At 46.7% G+C, this 19,690-nt stretch overlaps 1 protein-coding gene across 1 annotated transcript in view; it reads right to left on the minus strand.

The window, feature by feature from the left end:
* The window catches only part of GRIK3 (glutamate ionotropic receptor kainate type subunit 3), a 238,654-nt gene that overhangs the window by 78,006 nt on the left and 140,958 nt on the right, over positions 1–19,690 (minus strand). Inside the window, exons 2-3 of the mRNA XM_010352665.2 lie at positions 17,166–17,342; positions 6,611–6,868 (exon numbers count right to left, since the gene is read on the minus strand). Coding sequence (XP_010350967.1) covers positions 6,611–6,868; positions 17,166–17,342 — 435 coding nt within the window. The remainder of the gene's footprint in view (positions 1–6,610; positions 6,869–17,165; positions 17,343–19,690) is intronic.

Genomic DNA, 19,690 nt, shown 5'->3' on the forward strand with positions numbered 1-19,690 from the left:
GCAAAGACGTCCTAATGATCTTCACTTCAGCCTCTGGATCAAATGGTGCCTGAAGCTAAAATTAGCTCCAAACTTTCCAGTAAAGGAAACCAAATTACTCCCCCACCCCAACTTTTTTTTGCTTAAGCCAGTTTGCACTGGATTAAAATTAGCTATGCACTGTTACTCTATCTGGAGAGTCCCCCTGACCCCACTCAGATAGCCTTCTCCAAAAGCCTTCCAGTAGAGAGTCCCAGTTTCCAAAACAATCTCTGGCACACACCCCTGAGTCTGTTCTGCAATGATTCCCATTCCTGAGGGCTGGACATCAGGAAAGCAATCTGATTGGTGTCCATCATTTCACTTTGCTTCGGGGACAGAAATACATGCCTGTAACCTAAGCTTCCTAAAGTGCCTCCACACAAGCTTTGCCATGACTGGGCATCAGGAGCCCCCAGCCCACTGAAAACTCAAACCCATGTGCTGGAGTTGGGAGACCGCTCTGGAGTCCCGGAGTGGTCTGGATCAAACAGGTGCCCTGTGCTTCCTAATACCAGACTTGTTGGGGAGGAGGAAGAGGCTATCAGTTGACCTTCATATAGAAGGGGGAGGCCACAAGCTAGCTATCCCCAGACACACACACAGGCTATCCCCCGCCCAATGTATCCCGGAAATTCTTGATTAGGCTGAATGATGCTTCCCTTTCACACCTGTTACCCCGTGAGGTCCAGGGTGCACAGTTTGCTCCTCCCTGTTTGGTTTTGAGGCTTATGTGCAGCATCAGCAGGCATGTGGGCTTTGGGGACCCAGGCTATGAGGACTGGGACAGGCTGGATGGGCCTTCTTGTCAGCCAAGCACATCGCCCCGTGTAATGCATGGTGACCCACATTTTCCAGCAGCAAATGTCAGCCCTCCTTCCCATCAGTGTATTCCCAAAGGAGACCAGAGGCTCCTCTCAGCCCACCCCAACAGAGGACTAGGCTCTCTTTGTTTGCCTGAGATGAGCTTTCCTTCCTGGCTGTTCCCCTAATCAATCTCTCTTAAAATATCTGCAGTGAATCATGGTTGTTGGAATCCTGATTTTCACTCACAAAGCGCTTCTGCATTTATTACCCTATTTAACCATCTCCCAATCCTAGAAGGCATATAGAACAAGGATTTTCATTCCAATGTTACAGATAAAAATCCTGAGGGCCACAGAGGTTAAGTGATTAGGGAATCATAATTAGAGACCCAAAAACATTTTGGATCCTGGGCTGAGGCCCTTTTCTTCATCCTAGGGTTTTGTTGGTTTGTTTGTTTAATCCCATCCTTTCACCCTCAAGATGAGTTTGTCTTTATGCATAGAGTAGATTAGGCACAAAGCTCGTGGGGCAAACACTGGTTGGCTCCTCGATAGCCATTTCCCTTGAGGGAGATTGCAGCCGTGACCCCAATTCTTCACCTCTCCTTATAACCACACCCTTTGCCATGTAACTTTGCAGAGCCCTCCAATTGGGCTCACCCATGTGAATTGTTTTGGCCAGTGGGATGTTGGCAGGTACCATGCAGGCAAATGGTTGAAATGGAATTGTACATTGGGTTTATTCTCTTGCCCCTCTGCAATTGTCATGACAATGTGCCTGGGCTATCCTGCTGGAGGATGAGAGACATGTGGAGAGCCGAGTACACCTGCCATCTCAGTCAAGCCAGCCTAGATCAACCAACAGCCAGCTGACCCCCAAGCAGGTGAGTGATCCAGGTGAGCCCAGAAAAATGACCTAGAAGTTCAAGAAATCACTGACCCTGCGGACTTGTGGTTAAACAAATGCTTATTATTTTAAGCCACCGAGTTTTTGACGTGGTTTGTTACACAGCATTATTATAGAAAGAAATAACAAATGCACTCCCTTCTAGCATTCTAAAATAACTGTGATTGTGTTTGGGTGACAATGCACCAGTCCCATGAAATGACTTGTGATTGGCAGGAGCCAATCAGTGGCAATTCCATTCCCATCTGACAATGTCTAGAATACTAGCCATGGACCCAGTGAGCTATACAGGATTGTCTTCTAGAAGGTTCTGAGACAGATCTTCCTCTCTGATAAGAGGCATGAGTCACATTAAGAAAAACCTCATTGGTCTGGTTATGGTGGCTCATACCTATAATCTCAGTGCTTTGAGAGGCTAAGGCAGGAGTTTGAGACCAGCCTTGGCAATACAGCAAGACTCTGTCTCTACAATAAAATTTAAAAATTAGCAGGGCATGTGCCTGTGGTTCCAGCTACTTGGGAGGCTGAGGTGGGAGGACTGTTTGACCCCTGGAGTTCAAGGTTGCCAGGAGCCATGATTGTGCCACTGCACTATAGCCTGGGTGACAGAGTGAGACCCTGTCTCTAAAATAAATAAATAATGAAGAAGAAAAATCCCCTTGGCCCCTGCCTCCTGGACGCCACCTACTGCATGCTCCGAGCTTCAGCAGCCCTATTGTGGCTATGAGCTGAAGGCCAAGAGAACTGTGGCAATACTGACCCAGCACCCTGACTTTGCCAAGCTGCTAAATCAGCCGAGGAAAGGCCCATCTCCTGAATTCTTGTCAGGGAGATAACTGTCTATTGCTTGAGTCAATGTGAGTTGGGCTGTCTGTTACTTGCAGCCAAAACATCCTAATGGACACAATCTCCAAAGCAAACACAGCCAAAGCCCACTGTGCAGTACTTCCCACTCCATGGGTCTGATGACCCATACATTGTCCTGCCCTTTGACATATCCGGATTCTGGGAGCACACTTCTTTCTATCCACTATACATCATCAAAGTTATATTATTTGACTGACGCCAACCCTAAATCCCTAGTACACATTGTCTTCTTGACCAAACCCACTGCCCCATGGACTCCCCTATGTTTTAAATATTTGTTGAACTGAATTGAGTTGAATTTAACTGAATCAAATGGAAAATGAAGTTGAATTAAACTCTAATTAAATATTGAAGGCAAGAGTATAAGGATGAAAAAATGCAGATGTTGTTATCCTATCTCCTTTTGAGAAGTTAATTGTATTCCAGAGGAGTGGGTGCCCGCCCAGTGGTCACAGGTAATTCCAGGCCATCAGAGCAGAGAATAAAGTGACATGTACTTAATAGTCAGCGCTAAAGGCACTTGTGGGTAGGAGCTGCGGACCTGAGCATCAGCTCTGACCAGTTTTGCTAGCATAGCATCCATCATCACGACAAAGCACCTTTTCCTCTGCAAAGCCACTTCCTCCACCCTCCCTCTAGACTATGTCAGTGTCTGCTCTGACCACTCTGTACCCACGACATTCCAGTTACATGTCTTCAACATTACCCTGTTCATATCCCTTTCTTCCTTTCCATTCTGGCCCCATGTCCTCTTCCAAGCACCCCTTGAATTCTGGCCTCCTTTGCTCCTGCCTGGACCAGTGCAGCCCCCTGTGATCTAGTGCTCTAGTCTCCTTACTGTAGGCTCTCCTTCCAACCCTCCTTGTGCATTGCTCTTAGAACCACCTTCTAAAACTCTGCTTTGATTATTCTACTCCTTTGCTCAGCAATACTCAATGACACCTGGCTGCTTTAAAGATAAAACCTGAACTCTGAGGCTGGACATCAGAGACATTGCATAGCCAGGTACACTCTGTTAATCTGACTTTTTCCTCCCGCCTTCCATACCTGAATCCTCTCCCCTAGTCAGGCTGTCCTCTTGGTAAAGCTGCTAGGTACAGTCCAACCTAATTTTTGCTCGTGCTATCCCCTACACCTGTAATTCCCTCGTGATTCCTCTCCTCATTCACCTATCCTCAAGGCCCTGCTGCAATCGCTCCTCCTCTGGTAAGTCAGCTCAGACCAGCCAAGGCCATAGAGCTTCCTCTCCCCAAGCGGTCTGGCTCTGACTAAATGTATGTGCTGTTTCATTCTTAGGTCTGATTGCCTAGAATTACGTGCGACCTCTGGGCAGGCACCCACTCTTCTATACTCAGATTAACTTTTTAAAAGAAGACAGGATAACAACATCTTCATTTCTTCACCTGTATACTCTTTCCTTCAATATTTAATTAGGGTTTAATTCAACTTGATTTCCAATTCCATCCAATCTAATCTGATCCAATCCAATCCAACTCAGTGAAACAAACAATGAAAAACATCTACATTGTACCAGACCCTGTGTTAGATCCTGGAGGCACTGATAGCTCTGGCCTGGAAGCAGAAACAGACTCATCGACAGATAACCATTCACAGTGGTACATTAAGAAACAACTCCACAATGCAGCAGAAACACTGGAGTGGCTGGGAGGTGGGCAGGGGTGCCCCCTCAATGGCAGGGTCTTTGTGCTGGGGCGAATAAGCCGGGCTGGGGATCCCTGTCGGGTGCTTTGGAAATAGCAGGAACTCAATAGATGCTTGTAGAAGCCTGAGTTAAATAAACAGCTTTCCAATTGTCTTTTCTGAGGGAGTCTCTCCCTACTATTTCCAGTCCCCATTAGGAGGTAATCAAAAGCTGACATTGAATCACAGGCAGCTGAGAGCTGGAGGGTTCTTTCAAGGCTGGATGCAGCAGCTCTTGACATGTGGGCAGAGCAAGGCCAGATGGGTTAAGTGACTTGCCAAGGTCACTCTCTCTTAAAAGGCCAGGCTAAGAAATGTCTTGGGACTCAAGTCTTCGGAAATAAAGAGGAGGAGAAGAAACAGCTCCATGCGGGCTAGCAGCATGGACTTCAGGCTCAAAGAGGCCTATTAGGTGCGTGCTGGCTCTGGCACTCACTAGCTGGGTGACAGTGCACAAGGCGTGTGACCTCTTTGGGTCTCAGTTTTCTCATTTCCAATTCATCGCTCCAGGGAGTTATTATGAGATTTACATGAAATGAAATGAGATCACACTTGCACCACTTGGTTTGCAGCAGGTAAACAGTAGCCTTCTTTAGGAGATGAATCCAGAAGCATGGATGAATTCCATCTCTAGAGGACTCTCCAGGTCTGTCCCTGCCCCACACACCCTCACAAGGATGACTTAAGGATGAAGGCAGGGACTGGGCAGCGGTCAGTGCCCTCAGTGGCTCTTCTTTCCCCTCTCCCTTCCCTGCTTGCTCTTTTTGTGACTTATGGCAGACCATTAGCTCTCTGTACATACAGCTACATGGAGACATCGCCATTCATGGAGATGGCTATGTTGTCCCCTGTTTGTGTTTCCCTACAACGTAGTGCTTGCCAAGACCAAGAACTGAGTTTTGGTGCGGTGTGGTGACTCACACCTGTAATCCCAGCACTTTGGGAGGCCGAGGCAGGAGGACTGCTTGAACCCAGGAGTTAGAGACCAGCCTGGGCAACGTAGCCAGACCTTGACTCTACAAAAGTACAAAATTAGCCAGGTGTGGTGCTGCATGCCTATAGTTCCAGCTATTTGGGAGACTGAGGTGGGAGGATCTCTTGAGCCCAGACAGTCGAGGTGACAGTGAACACCACTGCACTCTAGCCTGGGTGACAGAGTGAGTGGGTTTTGTTTATTCAAGTATCTCCAGCTCCCAGCAACAAATGAGATCCAAAGGAAGGGCCAGAGTGCGTTTGCTGGATTTGTTGGTGGTTATCTGCTAAGTGTGTGCTCTGGGCCCTCTCTAAGGGTCTGGGACTTGAGAGGCAGGGGGTATCACGTTGGAGCAAGGGTTTTCTGGAAGGCAGGGTCTAGGCTGGACTTGGAAGGCAGGGCAGGAGTGGGTCTGGTGGGTCCTACCCAGAAAAATTTGGGCAGCATTAGCTCCCACTGGCAGAGCATGTGGGACAGGTGCAGCCACATCAGGGAGCCCAGCTTTAGGCCCGCGGCTCACAGTTATAGGCCCCAGAGCCCATCTCCTCCCTCTGTCCTGGCAGGATGAGACAAGAGCCTGGTGCTGACATCTGCAGGCTTGGCCCTAGCTGGGGTCAGTGGTCAAGTGGGTATGGCAGGGGCTGGTGTGTGTGTGAGCAGAGCTGGGCATGTGCAGGTGTCTCTGTGTGTGAGTGAGGGTAGAGAAGAGTGTGTGTGTGGCGGGTGCAGGTGTGAGGAGGATGAGAAGAACCAACCTTCAGTGCTCACTGCATATCAGCGCTTGTCACTGTCATCTTGTAATCCCACATTTTACAGATTTACATTTTATAGGAAACTGAGGCACAAAGAGGCTACACAGCCAGCAGGTGATAGAGCTGGGATTTACACCCAGGTGGTCTGGCTCCAGTGTGTATACACTTAACACTAGGCCACGCCGTAAGCTATGTGTGTGAATGTGCAAGTGTGAGGGTGGACATGTTTGCAGCAGATGGAAATGTGTGAATGTAAGAGCATGGGCAGGTGTGGGCGTGGCTTGCAGATGTGTGTGCTGCTGCTAGGGTGGGTGCTCAGTGCAGATTTGAACACTTGTGCTGCTAGAGAAGGAGGTGAGTGTGAGGCAGGGGTGAGGTGGGCTGGGGCTGAGTGAGATGTGTGGCTGGGGTACATGGGGTGTGAGTGGGTGCAGGGGTGAACATCAGCATAACCGAGTGGAACTGGGGTATGGAACACAGCCTCTTCCCCAGGGGCAGCTGTGCTGGACAAACAGACAAGAGCCTGATCCTGGGCCTGTGCCCCCCTCACCCGTTACACCCAGCCTAGCCAGGCCTGGCCACCCACCTGTACTGTCATCATAGACCACGGTGGCCGACCGCCACTTGAGGTACTGGACCAGGTCGAGGATGGCATGGCTGAGCGAGGCGTAGTCGGGGTAGAGGTTCACGTAGAAGGTGTCCTTGTTGTCCAGCGGGTGGTGCTTCCAACGCAGCTGTATGTGGGGCACTTCCAGGGCATTGCAGATGGACTGGACGGCGTTGGTGCAGGAGCCCTGTGACGGCCCGAAGATCGCCACCACGCCCAGCGCCAGCTGGTCACAGGCTGTAACAGAGGGTAGGGCACCACAGGGGTCAGCATGGGGGCTGTGGGTAGGGGGACAGTGACGTTGATGATCCTGTAAACATGTGGGAAAAATAGCAACTGGAACCGTCGGTGGGTGCACAATGGATGAGCTCTCTGAACCTCAGTTTCCTCATCCAAAAACGAGGGTTCTAACAGTCCCTGCCTTGCAAGACCACATGAAGGTGGAAAGACATGGTAGTGGGAGACTAGAGCACAGTGCCAGGGTACATCCCTTTTCCTTGGAAGTGCCCATGACAAAGAAGTGATCACCACCTTCCATGTTATTATCCTGGGATTAGCATCACCAGCTCTGTGTCAGGTCCTGTTCTGGGGGGAACTTGAGAAACAAATAGAATCAAACATCTGCTGGCTGATGATGCTTCAACTTCAACCTCCAGTCCGGCCTGTTCCCTACCCTGGACCTGTGCATCTCACCTCTTACCCAACATCACCACTTGGATAACTGACATGCACATCAGATCTGACATGTCCAGCACAGGATCCCCTCTTCTCCCAGCCTCCCCAACCTCAATAAACAGCAGCTCCATTGTCCCTGGACCCATATGCCAAAAGCTATGGTTCGGTCTTGATTTTCCTCATTCACTCATATCCCACACCCCAATTCATCAACAACTCCTGTGGCTTCACCTGCAGAACACATCACAACCTGACCACTTTCTGCCACTCCCAGCCCCGACTCCCATCCTGATCCAGGCCACCATCCATCATCTTTTGCTTGGATTATTGCAGAAGCTTCCTCAGTCTTCCTCCCTCCTGTCTATTCTGCACTCAGCAGCTGGGGTGAGAATTCTGCAGTGTAAGGTAAATTATGTCGCTCCTTTGCTCCAAGGGCTCCTCAGTGCAAAAGCCAAAGTCATAACAGTGGCCAGAGATCCTGCTTGTTGCAGCTCCTCCCTTCCCTGTCCCCACCACCACTTTTCTGACTTCATCTCCCATCCTTCTTTCCCTCCCTCACAGCATTCAAGCTCCACTGGCTTCCATGATGCTCCTTGAACATGCTAAGTGCGCTCCTGCCTATTTGCACGTGCTGTTCTCTCTGGCTGGAATGCTCTTCCCTCATAGAGCCTCAAGACTCCCTCCTCCTCCTCCTTGAGGCCTCTGTGTCTGTGTCTTACTAGGGAGGCCATCACTGCGCAATTTACAATCGCAATCCTTGTACCCCCATGCCCTGTTTGTTTCCTTCCTTATTAAACGATCACTGGAAGTCTTGTCCATTGGTTGACTTTCTCCTCCCAGTAGAATGTAAGTTCCAAAGAGGCAGGGCCTTGATCTATGTAGTTTACTGCTGTATCAACAGTGCCGAATCATCATCTGAATATTGAACGAATGCTGAATCACTGCCTTCAAACAGTTCAGGTTCTTGGGGAAGTCCAAAAACTTAGGCAGGTGAGGCAGCAGATGCTTTCCACTGGTCTGGAATGGTCAAACATCAGTGGGCACAGCAGAGCATCAAATGAGCAGACCCAGGGCAGCTGGGACTCAAAATGGGGGATTCTGCCTAAAAGATCCATTAAAAGGGGACCTCTAAGAGTCATTCTGGGGTAGTTGGGAGAGCTCCCCAGGAGGCATTCTCCCTTTTTTTCTCAATCGTCTCCAATTTTCCTTGGGGCTTCACCCCTCTTTTCCACTGTCAACCCATTGGTGCAGAGAATGTGGCTTGCACCCAGAAAACCACTCACTGACCTTCTAGTTCACAGCCATGGGTTTAGAGGACAGTTGTGGGCCAGTCAGAGCCAGTGGGATGCCATGAGATCCACTGGACTGAGAAACGGGCATCTCCCTCTTTAAGTGAACCTTCAAGGAACTAAGAGCTGGAGCTGCAGTAGCCGTCTTGTGCTCATACAGAAAGAGGGGTGACTGTCTGTGAACACAGTCAGTGTGGGTTGAGCAGATCCAAGAGAGAGTCGCCGATCAGGCAAAACCCTGGACTTATAATTTGCACGAACCAAGACTTACGCCATTTAGGTTTTGGTTTTCTGTCACTTGCAACCATCAGAGATTCACCAACAGAGCATGAGCAAGCTCATCTACCTGTCGACAGGGGAATGACCCTACGTGCACACGTATGACATCTGATGCACACAGGAGGAGGCAGGACAGAACACTGAAGCAGGAATGAATACACTGGATTCAGACACGTCCTGGCTGCCTCAAGGGCCTCTGGGAATGATCCACTGGGCACAGGCCTGCCCCTAAGATTTGCAGGGCCCAGGGCCAGAGTGTAAGTGGAAGCCCACATACCATATGGCTAAATAGTTACATGTTGTTAGTTAAGCTAAAAAACTGTTAAATGAAACATGTCCTTTTCTCTTACCTTGACAAATGGACCTTCATCACAATCTGGAAAGTCAGGTGAGAATGGAGACTTCTCCTACACAGTGACATGGAGGGAGGTGGCACCAAGACCCCATCCCCCCCTTTCTCTTTGACTACTGGTTCCATCCTGAACCATAAGGGGCCTTGCACTCTCTGTGGACACCCCAGTCCTTATGTCCAAACACTGTCTACACCCACTGCAAACAGCTGCCCCTTACTCACCCCTAGGACCTAAAAGTGCACCTTCCGGAAGTATGGCTTTCCCTCTGGAAGAGAGACCCAAGGAAGAGGCCCATGCATGTCCTAGAAGTGGGCTTAGGGCCAAGTGGGCAGGAAATTTAAGGTTCTAGATACTTAGAGGAAAGTCTGGAAGGGCAGGGCACAGGCTCCTGGTGGGTGTGTCCCCTGGTCCCACTGACTCCTTGTCCCGGGATGAAAGGCCAACCAGAGGAGGCAGAAGGCAAGACATCAAAGCACAGGCCCTGGGAAAGGCTCCCTCTTGCCTGGGCTTAAGGATGGTCCAGATTGATCCAGAGATACAGGGTAGTTTTGAATCCATCAGAATATGTGATCTTGGTGTGTTTTTCCTGTAGACTCACATCCACCACTCCCACTGCCTCCTGGAAATGGGAGATATTATATAAATAAGTTACTTTTCCTGAAATCTATACTTCTACCGGGAACACCAGACACTGCCACTTATGGGCAAGGTGAAAGATATAGTAATATGAGGAGCTGGCTAGTTTTTGTTAGGAGTCTGCTGGAGCCCCCTGGAACACGGGGCAGAACAGCAGCAGTGCCAGCACAGAGGGCATCTCCTGGGCGACCCAGTATTCGTTGTGGCCACGGCCAGGTGCAAGAGAGCACATACAACAGGAGGCACATCATCCTTTTGGTGCTTCTGTAGTTCTGGGACTGGGAGCCAAGTCGGGGAAGCACCATCTTATTCCTGCTCTTATCACCTTCAAGTCAATAAGCCTTGGGTAGCCCTTGGTGTGAGCGAGTGTGCGAGACAAACCACAGTGATAATAAATGCTTTAAAAACAGGAACTCCATGTTTGCTCGTGAATTGTCAAATTTAGGACTAGTTCTTTTTTCACTTCCCTCTCCCCAAGGAGACCATGCTCAGATCTGCACCCTCACTGCCCATTCGTGTTATTCTTCTGCCATCTGGGGGTGTTGCTTATCTTCCCCAACCACCTTGTCCCCTTCAGATTAGGCACTTCCTGAGGAAGGAGTCCATGTGTGAGTCACTCTGCAACCATGGGAGCTGGGTACCAACATGAAAGAGATGATAACAGTGAGTGACACCAGTCCAGGGCTTGCCCAAGCCTGAGGCTGTGGGCATCCTGTAAACTCTGTAGGTTTCCCTCATACTCTCTCCTGCCTCTGTTTTGAACCTTCTAGCTGTCCCCTGATGTCTCTGGTTTCTGTCTCACTATATTCTCTGTCTATTCTTTTTCCCGGAACACCTTCAGTTTGAAGACTTGGTTGAATGATTTGAATATCTCATTTCCTCCCACCAGCACCTCTAAGAATCTGCCTCTTAGATTTCTTTCATTGATTGATGCCTTGAAGCAGGCAGGTCCAGGCTTCCCTGCCACTGCTACCCTTACACGGCCTGGACTCTTAGGTCATGTCCAAGGTCTGGGCATGTTGTTTGACCAAGGCAAGTGACAGTGGACCAACAGAAAGTCTGATGATGCAGAGGACTGCAAGAGTGTTCTTCAAAGAATGACTTTTATTTTGACACAGATTGTGAGGATTATGACAAAGGCAACTGAAATCATTGTGATAGTAAAGACCATATTGTAAGGCTGCCGATGATGATAATGGTGACAGCATTGCTGAGGGTGAAATTAATCATGTTGATGTTGTGATAGTAATGGCGGGATGGTGATGTTGATGTTAGTGTTGATGAGACTGACAATGATAAAGGCGTAGGTGCCTTCACTGTAATGGTGATAATGACGGGATGACGGGATGTCAACATTGATGAGAGAGGAGGTGATAACAACGTTGGTGGTACTGACAGTATCAGTGGGATAGTGGCAGAGATGTTGTTGCTGACAAGACTGGGGATGATGAAGATGTTGCTGTCATGGCAGTGATGGAGGTGATGACAGTAGGGGTGGTGTTAGTGGTGCAGATATTAAGAGTGGAGGTGATACCATTGTTGCTGGTGAAAACAGTAATTGTGTTGCTGGTGTACTGGTGTTGATAGTAGAGTCAATGGTGGTGGCATGGTGATGACGACCACACTGGGTTTCATTCTGCAAGAGATGCAGTGATTAGACTTCACTCTTGCATAGCAGGAAGCATCCGTCCTGGCCTTCACTTCTTGCTTTTCCTTGGCCTCTCTCCACCTCCCCTTTCCTGTCTCCTTCATGTTCCTTCCACCCTCTGAGGACTTCCCAGGTGGGAAGAACACTGCTGCCCCACAGGGACCAGGGTAGAGCTTACAGCAACAGCAGCAGCAGCAGCAGCTTTTCCTCCAGATGTTTCCAGGGCAGCAGCCAACTCTTGTTCTGGCAGCCCTGATCACACTGCAGTAATTACATTATTTGTGGCTTCAATTTTGAATCAATTTTCTGGTCATTTTACAGTAACTCAGTGGTTCACAGTCATTGTAGGAGTCCACAGCCTGAATACCGTCCCCCCACTCCCTTTCCATGGCAATTGTAGTTATAGCAAAAATTATCCCAATCAATTTGTGTCTTAAAAGGAATTGAGCAGCCCAGAGAATAAGTGAAGGCGGAGGAGCCTGGGGAGCCCTGGGTCGATTCCAGGCCCACTCCGGTCAGCCTTGGAAGAAAACACAGACACTCTCTGCGCTGCTGCTGCTTCTGGCGCTGCCTGGAAGTCACTCATCTTTTAATTTTCCACAAAACATGGAAAGATAAAGACAATAAGTGAAAGTCCCTTTTAACAGGGAAAGTCCCCCTGGGCCTCACGTGGAAGGAAGGACTAATTCAAGCGGAGCTGGCAGGGAAGGTGGTGCCAGGCTTTGTGCCTCTGCGTCCCCTCCCTGCACAGGGCCTGGGGTGGCTGGATCCAGCTGGAGGGGAAGAAAGCAATGAGGAGGACTTCTGTCTAGGGAAAATGAATTATTGTTGGATTAATTAGAATTTGCCCCAAGCCCCAAGTTTCTTGGAAGAGTCCTAAAGATGCCTCCAGAGAATGCAGTTTAAAAAACCAAAGATCAAAAGAAAAAATAAAGATCACGGGAACATGGGGCTCCCTGAGGGACGGAGGGTGCCCAAAGGGGAGTGTGATCCAACAGCAGGAATGTGCCAAGGTGTGACAGTGGTGTTGCCAGTCACAGCAGAGGGATGACATCTGTCTTAGGCATGTCATCTCAGGGACATTGAGGATTGCAGAAAGATGGCACTTAATTTTTTTATTGAGATATAAAATATAGTAAAGTGCATTAATGGTAAGCACAGGACTGTTACGAATTTTCACACAGAATTTCATTCATACGTCATGCACTTCATGTATGCTACACTATCTCAGTCAAGCTAGAAAGCATTTCCAACACCTAAGAAAGGTCTCTCTTGCTCCTTCCCAGTCAATATCCACTCACTGCACACTACTCCCTCCCCCGGAGGAAACCTCTTTTCTTTCATTCAATGCTGTATCTATGAGGTTCATCTATGATGTTGAGTGGAGAAAGTTTATTCTTTTTTTAATTGCTGATTAAAATTCCACTGTATAATTATATCCCAATCTATCCATTCTCCTATTGATGGACTTTTAATTTACTTCTAACTTTTGGTTATTATCATTAAAGTGGCTAGAAACATCCTCGTAGGCATAAGCTTTAGTAGATACTGCCAAATAGATCTCCTAAGAAATGGAAGGTTTTACTCCCATCAGAATTGTATAGAAAAAAATAAGCCCAAACCCCTACCTCCCACCATACACAGAAAATCAATGTGAGATAGATCACAGAACTCACTATGAAAGATAAAACAACAGCACTTCTAAGAAAAAAAAAAATGAGAGAATATCTTCATAACCTTAGGATAGACAAAGACTTCTCAAACAACACAAAAGACATTAACCATAATGGAAAATATTGATAAACTGGACTTCTTTAAATTAAGAACTTTGCTCCTCAAAAGAAACTGTTAAGAGAATGTAAAAGGAAGCCCACATGTAATGGATATATGCAATAGAGATATCTCTCCAACAAAGGATATAAGAATATACAAATCAAGAATACAGGGGCCGGTCACGGTGGCTCATGCTTGTAATTACCAGCACTTTGGGAGGCCAAGGCAGGTGGATCACGAGGTCAGGAGATCAATATCATCCTGGCTAACGTGGTGAAACCCCGCCTCTACTACAAATACAAAAAATTAGCCCGGCATGGTGGCGGGCACCTGTAGTCCCAGCTACTTGGGAGGCTGAGGCAGGAGAATGGCGTGAACCCGGGAGATGGAGCTTGCAGTGAGCCGAGATTGCACCACTGCACTCCAGCCTGGGCGATAGAGCGAGACTCCGTCTAAAACAGAAAAAAAAAAAAAAAAAAAAAAAAGAAGGATATAGGCCGGGTGTGGTGGCTCATACTTGCAATCCCAGCACTTTGGCAGGCTGAGGCGGGTGGATCACAGGTCAGGAGTTTGAGACCAGCCTGGCCAACATGATGAAACCCCATCTCTACTAAAAATACAAAAAATTAGTCGGGTGTGGTGGTGGATGCCTGTAATCCCAGCTACTTGGGAGGCTAAGGCAGGAGAATTGCTTGAACCCAAGAGGCAGAGGTTGCAATGAGCTGAGGTGGCACCATTGCACTCCAGCCTGGGCAACAAGAGTGAAATTCCACCTCAAAAAAGTTTTGAGAGAGAGAGAGAGAGAGAGAAAGAAAGAGAGAGAGAGAGAGAGAGAGAGAGAGAGAGAGAGAGAGAGACTCACTACATATGTATAATGAGACTCACTACAGAAACCACCAGAATGGCCAAAATTTAAAAATAAAACTGACTTTACCAAGTGTTAGTGAAGATGTAGGGCAAGTACCACTCTCAAACATAGCTGCGGGGAGTGCAGACTGTGCAGCAGCTTTGGAAAACTGTTTGGCTAAACATATGCACATTCCGTGACCCCCACACTTCCACTCCTAAGTACATACCCAACAAAAATGAATATACATGTGCATCACAAGCAGATGCAGAACCAACTCATAAGTGCAACAAAAGTGAAATGGATTTTTTAAAAATGGATATAATCATGTAACAGAACATTGTACATCAATGAAGACCAATATATTCAACCACGTAGACAATCTCACGGATATGAGACAGAGCAAAGAGCAAGGCTTAAAAGAGTAGACACTGAATGATTTCATTTATGTAAAGTTCAAAAACAGCAAAACCAGTGTGGGACACCAGCAGTCAGAATGGTGGTGACCTTGGGAGAGGAATGACTGGGAGGGGTACGGGGGCTTCTGAAGGGCTCGCATGGTCTATATCTTGATTTGGGTGGCAGTTCCTTTTTTCTCGATCTAGCTTGAGTAGGTGTCTGTTTCTTATAAACTCATGCTCCTTGACCAAGCTAAAGCTCCACCCTCCCTTTCCTGGACTCTCTCCTGCAACTCCCAGTACAGCACCTGTTGCTTCAGCCACTAGATTATAAGCTCCATGGTCACAGGAACCAGGCACCTCTGTCTTAGCCACTTTGGGATCCCCAGCACCTGGCACACAGTGGGTGCAACAGACTTCTCAAGTGCATAAACTGGCTCCTTCAAACAACGTATTTTCCACTCTACCTTCTGCCTTATCCCACTCCTCACTCTTTCCCATCATCCTTCAAAGCTCAATTCAAACCTCTCCTCTTCCAGGGAGCCTTCCTGCTTGTACCACAACACTTCTGTAGTTCTCTCTCATTTTCTGGTTGTTACAGTTATTGATCCTATGACTTAGCTTCCTTGGGCATGACCTATAAAGGGCAGGGCCTTTTTTCTTGCAGGGATCATAAGGAACAATATTCGTTAAGTGGGTTTGACACACATTCATTTGTGTATTCGATCAAACCACCAGGACTGATTTTGTGCCTCTTGTGTGTCAGGCTCATGCCAAGTTCTACAGCGAAGCAGTAAAAAGGCACCGGGGCTTGCAGACAAGTGGAAGAAATGTACAATAACCACATGACCTCTCTCTCACACACACACATCAGGCTTATGAAAGAAAAGTTGAGAGGATTAAAAGCAAGGAGAACTGACCTTGTCTAGGGGTTTGGGGAGGGTCTCCCTGAGGACTGGAAGTTTGAGAAGAGAAGGATGAGTTGGCCAGGCAAAGAGCAGGAGAGGGTGGGCTGGAGAAAGGGAATTACAAGCAGAGGGGGCAGCATGTGTGGAAGCCCAGAGGTGGGAGGAAGCATGGCACCCTGAGGAGGGCAGGTGTGGTCAGAACCCAGGGCCTAAGGGAGCAAATGGCATGGATGTGGCTGGAAGGTCAGGTTGGGGCTAGACTGGAAAGGCCCTCATGGGTTCTGATGATGATTTAGAGAAAGATCATGAGATGTTCCATCCAAGATTTTAAGAAAGCAAGTCATGTTGTCTTGGGGGGAGGCGGGGAGTGGAGGGGTTGTGGCTTTGGTCACTTGGAAGCCCAGGGCTAGATTTTCAGGAGCTGGGGGGTTTCTGTCTTGGGCCTGCTCACCAACAACTTGGCAGTTTCACATAGGGCGGGACTATAATTTCCTGGAGGAAGTAACTCCGGGAAGGCTCAGAAACTCTGCCCCGGGTTCCCTGCCTGGATGGGGAAGGTCCCTGTGCTGAATCACAGGTGTACTGCTAGGGAGTCATTGTATTATTTGAGTAACTTTTAGAAAACATAGACAAAAAACCCAGTCTAGTTTTTTGTGGGTGGCTGTACCCATGAGGGCCTCTGCACTCTGATTCCAGGCGTTTGTTCTTTGTCCTGACCTTTTTATTGAGCAGTTTTGGTTGAGTTCAGTCGTTTTCTAACTGGACAAGGCCAGGCAGAGGGTGTCAGCACAGACTCTCAGCAGGGAGATGGACACTTCACTGCACAGGGTAGGCTGCAGGGCATGCTGGGAAAAGAGTGGCAGGACACAGGCAGGGAGGGGGCAAAACAGCAGAGAGAGGGGTCACGGGTGAAGGATCATTCTTCGGATGACCCAGGCTAAACCAGGGTGGGGGACCTCTTGTCTGTCTGCAGATCAGCTCTGAGATGCAGCAGAGTGGCTTCAAAAATGTCAGAATGGCCTGGAGCAGTGGCTCACGCCTGTAATCCCAGCACTTTGGGAGGCCGAGGTGGGTCGATCACCTAAGGTCAGGAGTTCAAGAACAGCTTGGCCAACATGGTGAAACCCCATCTCCACTGAAAATACAAAAATTAGATGGGTGTGGTGGCATGCGCCTGTAGTCCCAACTACTCAGGAGGCGGAGAGAGGAGAATTGCTTGAACCTGGGAAGCAGAGGTTGCAGTGAGCGGAGATCACACCACTGTACTCCAGCCTGGGCAACAGAGTGAGACTCTGTCAAAATATATATATATTTATATTTTATATAATATAAAATATAAAAAATATAAATATGTGGGTGGGACACAGAAATTGGGTCCCTGACCTGGTAGCTCAGTATGTGGAGGGCAAAGCAGCCAAGTGCAGTAAGAGTAAAGTCCTATATGGTACTTCCTACATGCCAGTGCTTACTATTCTAAGTACTTTACAGAAATGCATCCATTTCGCAGATGAGAAAACTGAGGCACAGTGCATTTTGTCCAAGGTCACACAACTAATATCAGAGTTGCTAGGATGTAAGTCCAGGCACTCTGACTCCAAGCCCAAACCAGGTGGAAAATGCTCTGAGCATACCTGGAGCTCTGGCCCATTCCCAGGATCTTGGACAGCAAATGCAGCGCTTCCTATTCCCAGGCCGGGAAGAGAACAGAGGCAGGAGCTGCACACTCACCCTTTTTGGTTGCCTCGAAGCTGTCATGGAAGTGAATCCTCTGTATGTCATAGGTCAAGGTTGTATTGGGCAGCAGAGTCCTGTTCCTGTTGATGATGTTGGCAGAAAATCGAAAGGCGTGTTCCTCGGCGTTCATGACCTGGGCGTTGGGGCCGTCCGCATACTCAAAGATTCCTCCTGTGAAAGATGGGTAAAATTGTGTGTGGTTGGGAGGAGGGATGGGGCTCTAGCAAGCATGCCTGGCTCAGAAGCTTTTATAGACAAGCTGCCTGCTCCCTGAAATGTTCAATAATATCCTAGGTAACTGCCATACCTAGAAAGTGTGCAGGAGCACAAGAAATAAGAAAATCCTCCTCGTTCATTTCACTCAACCAGCAAATTCCTGATAGCAAAGCCCGACAGGGCCAAAATAAGATTACCAACTTATTAATATTGCTGTGAAAATTCTCAATAGAATTCTGGCAAGCAGAATCTACCAGGATATTACCAGGATAACATACCATGATCACGCAGAGTTTTATTCTAGGAATCTAAGACTGGTTCAATATAAAGAAACCTATGAATATCATTCTATCACATCAATAGTTCAAATAAGAAAAAAACATAACCAACTCACAAAATGCAAGATGGCATTGAATAAAATCCAATATCTATTGCTGTTAAGAATGCTTAATAAAATAGCACCAGAAGAGATACTTCCTCGAAGCTTTTAAGCTTAAATCAGCCTTTAATATCATACTAATGGTGAAAAACTAGAGGCATTCTCATTAAAGAAAAATAAGAGGCATGGGGGAGGATTTGCACCACACCATTAACCAATGAAATAAGAAAGAAAAATAATTTAGAGGCACAACATTTGGAGAGAAATAAATTCTTATTTGCAAATGATATAAAAATCCTTAAAATAATCCCTAAACGTGAAAATAAGAAAGAGCTGGCAGGAGAGTTAAGTTAAATGACCATTTAGCACAAATTAGAAGTGTTTCTTCATATCAGTGACAATCAGTAAAAAAACTTAATAGCAAATGAATTCCTTTTACAATATCAGCAAAAACATTGAATAACTAATAATAAACCAAATAAGAAGTGTGCAATTCCTGTTCTATTTATTTGAGATGGAGTTTCACTCTTGTTGCTCAGGCTGAAGCGCAATGGCGCAATCTCTGCTCACTGCAGCCTCCACTTCCTGGGTTCAAGCGATTCTCCAACCTCAGTTTCTCAAGTTGCTGGGACTACAGGCACACGCCACTATGCCCGGCTAATTTTTGTATTTTTAGTAGAGATGGGGTTTCACCATGTTGGCCAGGCTGGTCTGGAACTCTTGACCTCAGGTGAACCACCTGCTTTGGCCTCCCTCCCAAAGTGCTGGGATTATAGGCGTGACCCACCACGCTGGGTTGCAATTCCAGTTTTAAAACATAACAAAAACAGACTGGGAGCAGTGGCTTATGCTTGTGATCCCAACACTTCCGGAGGCCGAGGTAGGAAGACGATGATTGAAGCCAGGAGTTCAAGACCAGCTTGGGCAACATAGTGACACCTTATCTTTACAAAATAAAAAGAAAAGAAAAAAAACTAAAAAATGACCAAAACAAATTAAAAAAAAAAAAAAACACTTTCATGAGAGATATAAACATAGCCTTAAATGAAGAGGCATGGTATGTTTCTGAATAGTAACGTTCACGTGTAGAGGTGTCAATTTTTCCAAATTAATTTTTCAGTTTAATTCCAATCAGAATCATGAAAGGATTTTTCTTTTCCTGATAAAATGACTCTAAAATGTATCTGAAAGACTAAACATGAACTAATGACCAAAACATGTTTTAAAAAGAATGAGAGGTGACTCGCACTGCCAGATTTTAAAATATATCATTAAGCCAAATAATTAAATTCATGTTGTAATAGCATATGAAAACACAGATAGATCAAAGGAACAGGATAAAAGCTCCCATAAAGAGACTCAAGTAGAGATAAGTATTTAAAACATGAGAAAGATGGCTATTTCCAATCAGTAAGTAAATGAATTATTCATTAACTGTGCTGTGACAATTATTCAATTATTTGGAAGAAACTTAAGTTATAATTCAATCTTAATCTATACATAAAATAAATTCCAGATAAATTAAAGATTAATGGCAAATGGGTAAGAGGAGGAGCAGATAAAATACTATAAAGGTACCAAAAAAGAAAATATAGGTGAATATTATACAATATTGGGTAGAGGAGGCCTTTCTAAACTTTTGAAAAACATCAGAAACCATAAAAGAAAGATTGAGAGATCCACAAAAATAACATAAAACTTCTACCCATTAAAAACCAAAAACAAAATTAAATTACAAACACAAACTTGAATTAAATATTTGTAACATATGTGGGAGCATAAAGATTAATGCTCTTATTTTATAAAAAGCACTTAAATTCTACAAAAAGGACAAATACTCCCATAGAAAGATGTGCAAAGAAAAAGTATGAACATTTAACAAAAGAAAAGAAAATAATACAAAGGAGCTATTAATGTATGAAGA

Source organism: Rhinopithecus roxellana, chromosome 12 (assembly GCF_007565055.1).
Source record: "Rhinopithecus roxellana isolate Shanxi Qingling chromosome 12, ASM756505v1, whole genome shotgun sequence".
NCBI classification, from domain to species: domain Eukaryota; kingdom Metazoa; phylum Chordata; class Mammalia; order Primates; family Cercopithecidae; genus Rhinopithecus; species Rhinopithecus roxellana.